The 5,035-nt window shown below is 38.6% G+C and overlaps 1 protein-coding gene across 1 annotated transcript in view; it reads right to left on the minus strand.

Annotated features, from left to right (window-relative positions):
• Positions 1-401: 401 nt before the first annotated feature.
• The window catches only part of LOC106877767 (homeobox protein Mix.2), a 7,643-nt gene continuing 3,009 nt past the window's right edge, over positions 402-5,035 (minus strand). The window contains exons 2-3 of the mRNA XM_014926776.1: positions 2,569-2,720; positions 402-1,388 (exon numbers count right to left, since the gene is read on the minus strand). Of these exons, the coding sequence (XP_014782262.1) occupies positions 402-1,388; positions 2,569-2,720 (1,139 nt within the window). The remainder of the gene's footprint in view (positions 1,389-2,568; positions 2,721-5,035) is intronic.

A 5,035-nucleotide genomic window follows, 5' to 3' on the forward strand; every position in this document is an offset into this window, starting at 1 on the left:
CCACAACTTTCTCTCACTCTTTCTTCCTGTTTCCGTTGTGCCTGTAATTCAAAGGGTCAGCCTTGTCACACTGTGTCACGCTGAATATCCCCGAGAACTACGTTAAGGGTACACGTGTCTGTGGAGTGCTCAGCCACTTGCACGTTAATTTCACGAGCAGGCTGTTCCGTTGATCGGATCAACTGGAACCCGCGACGTCGTAAGCGACGGAGTGCCAACAACAACAGTGTAGGCATAACACAGTGTGTGTGTGTGTGTGTGTGTGTAATCAACAAACATTACAAATTAATTGCAATAACGTAAACAATATAAGCAGCGACAACAACTGGATAGTAAGTTTTAAAGTGTTTTTATTGTAACAGCGTACAGTAATGTTTTAGTGCTATCACAAGCTGGGATTGTTAAAAATCTCTGTTATAAGAAAATGGAAAGGCATTTATATTCTGAATAATGTGTGGTGATCCATATGATTGCTGAGATGTTGCCGGACTACGAATATCAGTAAAGTTTACTTGGTGGAATTTAATAAGTCGATCCTCGTATCTCTCATTTAATGTAGAAGAATCCACCACGGGAAACATAGTCATCTGATCAGAACAGTAATCGCTAGTAGAGAAAGAAACTACACTGATGTCGTTCGAATCCAGAGGAGAACCTGGGTGAAGCGATGTCAAATAATCTCTCCCGTAGAAACCTGGAGAAGGTAATTTTGCGAAGCTCTGTAAACTTGTTAAAGAATTGTTGATTCGCTGATTGTTGTGTATGTCGATAGAACTTGTTAAACCGCTTTCTAATTGTGGAAATATCCCACTACTGGTGCCCATGTTTCGTTGCTTTGAGCGGCCATCGTCCCTGAGTGTAAAGATTGCTGTTGGTGTAATTTGATTAGGTGGTGATCTGATATCGTAGTCGCTAATGAAAATGTTATTTTTGGAAGATTTATTAGATTGTAAAACCTTTCTTTTATACTGATTTCGTGAGTTACACGAAATTTTCGGTGAATTTGTTTTGATGTATTGATCTTCCCTTGTATCTCTCATTTTGAAAAGCTCTTTTCTCATCTTATCGTCTGCTATTTCAAAATCGATTAATTTTTTATTATCGTCTGTTATCATATAGTTCTTTCCTCCCCTAGATTGCTTAATGTGCGTCTTATGTCCGCCACATTCATCGTTGTTAAACCGCTCCAGTTCGTACATAATGCTTGTCAAAACTACAGTCGGAATGAGCCGAGTTTCTATTGACTTTGGTTGAGATGAAGAGGAAAGATGTGTTGAACCACTTTGAGAAGGTGTCGGCGATTCTTTACAGATTTTGTCAACTCTACGTTCGGCAGACATTTTCTGTTTCCCGACAACTTCTTTCCGGCGTCGATTCTGGAACCAAACCTGAAAATCATAAAAGAGAAATAACAGCTCTGTCGTTTAATACTCAGAACGTAGCAGCAGACGAAATACCGCTAAGCATTTCGCCCGGCGTGCTAACGTTTCTGCCAGCTCGCTGCCTTAGCAGTGAAGAATTATTGGCTGATTGCTGCTTTGTCTGTTTCCATGTGCCGAATTTTCCCCAATTCAAGAGACGTTCCAATTGCGACCATCCCGTGGCTGTTTTGTCTTATATCTAAGACTACCATATCTAGTTTATTCATACTATTTTAAGACGATAAGGTGACATGTGGAAAAGATTCAGTAACATCTAGACACTTCTTTATACAGATAAACACATGGTTCTTCAATCAGCAAAGCATAAGTCAAGGAGGCGGAGATAAGTCAGAAACAGCAGCCAAATCTCCCTCTGCTTGTGCTTTCACTTTTAAAAGCGGTATCCCATACTGGACATGGCAGTGTAGTCATGATTGTAGAGAAAAGATATAGCTGGAATGTCTTTAAATCATAATTTTTTTTTCTGGGTATGTTCGATCAGGGCTGACCAGGTGGTTAAACAAAATCAATACTGCTGCTGCTACTACTACTACTACTACTACTACTACTACTACTACTACTACTACTACTACTGCTGCTGCTGCTGCTGCTACTACTACTACTACTACTTTCACAATTACAAACCCTGCTATAAAGAATGAACATATCAAACAATGTAGTCCTAAACACACTGGTGGATCGCCTTTTGGTTATAATTTTCCTCTCGGTAGAGTTGACCTGGGGTTAAACAGCAACAAGTGATCACGGTTAGAGTCATATATTTCATCGGTCTTATCGCTCATACTTGACCTGGGACTAAACACAACCAACAACAACAGCTTACAACGTTCATACATTCGGTCTTTCTATACAGACTTAACCTGGACTAAACGACTTACATTCTTCATACAGCAAATCACGTTTTCTCAGCCAAGCGTGACCTAGGGTTAAACAGCAACAGCCTACAAACTTCATACAATGGGTCTTCTCCCTCAGGCCTTATCTGGAGCTCTAAACAACGACAATAACAATAGCATGAACATCTGAACATCAGCCTGTTGCCTTTATACAATAGATCTTCTTACTCACACTTGACCTGGGGCTAAATGAAACTAATAACAAACGCTCTGAGGTAAAACTGTCTCACCTTCACCTGTTCTCGGTTGATGCCGACTCGTCTGGCAATGATCTGTTTCTGGATGTTGTTTGGGTAGCGAAGTCTCTCAAATATTCCGTTGAGTAACTGAAGCTGGTGACGGGTGTAGCTGAGTCTCTCCCTTGGCGACAGAACGAGGAAATCTGGTGGAGGAGGAAGGAAGAACGACGATGTCAATGGTAAATTTGGTGATGACGGTGGTGGTGGTGGTGGTGTTGGTGTTTTGCTGCTGCGCTAAAAAACCGTCGACTTCAACTCGTATCCCTTCTAGATATTCTCTAGAGCAGTGGTTCTTAACTGGGATCCATATGGTCCCTGATGGTCCATATAAGAGTTTTGGGGATCCACGCAACAATATGGTAAAATGGAGATCCACAATAGTAATGTAAGTGGCTCTTTAAAACAATGTTTGCATTAAGTGTATCTATTACTATGTATTGCAAGAAACAACTATGTTTCTTTCTCTGGTGTTTTACATAGTTCAGCCTACACAAGTTGATGTATGAAAAACAAAATAGAAATCTTGAAAGAAGTATCTATAAAACTAGTTTTTAAACATCGAATGGTTATGGGTATCCACCAGAATAAAATAGCAATCAAAGGGGTACATAGATTTTTTTTAAATGGTTGAGAACTCCTGCTCTAGAGGAAATCACTAGGTACTGGCTATATTCTTGTTAATTTTCTATCTCAGATGATTGTCCCATTCTTCTAAAAGGGAAACAAATCACTCGCAGTGAATTGCCGACCGATCTCACTTACCTCTCATATCAACAAATTATTTGAGAGATTAGTGAGATCCTCAGCAACTTACTTCTTGGAAAGAAATAGTCTTCTTATTTACAACCAGCAGGGGTTCTGCAATGGCAGAAACTGCCATTACTTTGATGACATTTTGAAGACTCTAAGGCGGCGAGCTGGCAGAAACGTTAGCACGCCGGGTGAAACGTTCTGAGTTCAATTTCTGCTGAGGTCGACTTTGCCTTTCATCCTTTCGAGGTCGATAAATTAAGTACTGAAGTCGATCTAATCGACTGGCCCCGTCCACAAAATTTTCGGGCCTTATGCCTAGAGTAGAAATGAACATTTTAAAGATTTTGGGAGCGGGCTCCAATGCATATATCATATACCTTGACTTCAGCAAGGCCTTTGACAAGGTTGATATATATATATATATATATATGCGTGTGTATATGTATGCACATATGTATAAATAAATGTTTCCATGTATAAATGTGTGTGCGTGTGCATATGTACGCAAGAATTTTGAGAGAATCCTGATTTTATTAAAGATTATCAGCATCATTTTAAAACAGTTTATCCAAAATTCAGTGAATTCATTAACTCTGACTACGATTACATGCATGAATACACATTTACGCTTGTATGTATGAACGTATGTATGTACGTACGTATGAATGTATGTATGTTTGCATGCGTTTATGAATATATATGTACGTATGTATGTTTATTTACACAATTACAGATATATTGATATCTGTTAATTTTTAGAAGTGAAGACATTAACAAATTAAAAGAAAACAAAAACCATGAAAAATGAAATATAATTTTAGTATTACATTATTCGAAGGTGGCGCGCTGGCAGAAACGTTAACACGCCGTGCAAAGTGCTTAGCGGTATTTCGTCCGTTTTCATGTTTTGAGTTCAAACTCTACAAAGGACGTCTTTTCCTTTTATCCTTCTGAGATCGAAAAAGCAAGTACGAGTCGAACATTGAGACTGATATAATCAGCTTACACCCTCCCCCTCCCCCGAACATGTTGGGCTTGAGCCAAAATTTGAAACCAATACACCTTCTCCTCGACTTACGACCGAGTTCCGTTCTGACAGACAGGTCGTAAGTCGATCTGGTCGTATGTTGGATTTATATTTTTCAACATTATTTTAATTCAGACGGGTTATAGAAATGTAAAACAAAAATTTAAATATAATTATCGAACATAATGTGAAAAATACATAATGTGAAACATACATAATGTGAAAAACACATAATGTGTACTCTATTATACTGTAAGATAAATTACAATCTAACATCAATGTAAAAATTAATATGAATGAAATTCCGCATATACAACAACGCACAGCATCTTGAATGATACGTTCAATATTTGCAAAGCATTCGACCTTTTGTGGGCGCAAGTGCGGATGGTCGTAAGTCGAGGAGAAGGTATAATTAGAAATTAAATAAATATATTATTTTATTCTTTTTATTGTTTGAGTCATTTTACTGCGGCCATGCTGGAGCACAGCCTTTTGTCGACCAAATCGATCCCAGGACTTATTCTTTGTAAGCCTAGTACTTATTCTATCAGGCTCTTTTGCTGAACCGTTTAGTTTCGGGGATATAAATACACCAACATCGGTTGTCAAGCGATGGCGGGAGGACAAACAGACACGCATACAAATATACATATATATATGTATATATATATATAT

The sequence above is a fragment of the Octopus bimaculoides genome, chromosome 6 (assembly GCF_001194135.2).
Source record: "Octopus bimaculoides isolate UCB-OBI-ISO-001 chromosome 6, ASM119413v2, whole genome shotgun sequence".
Classification (NCBI taxonomy): Eukaryota; Metazoa; Mollusca; class Cephalopoda; order Octopoda; family Octopodidae; genus Octopus; species Octopus bimaculoides.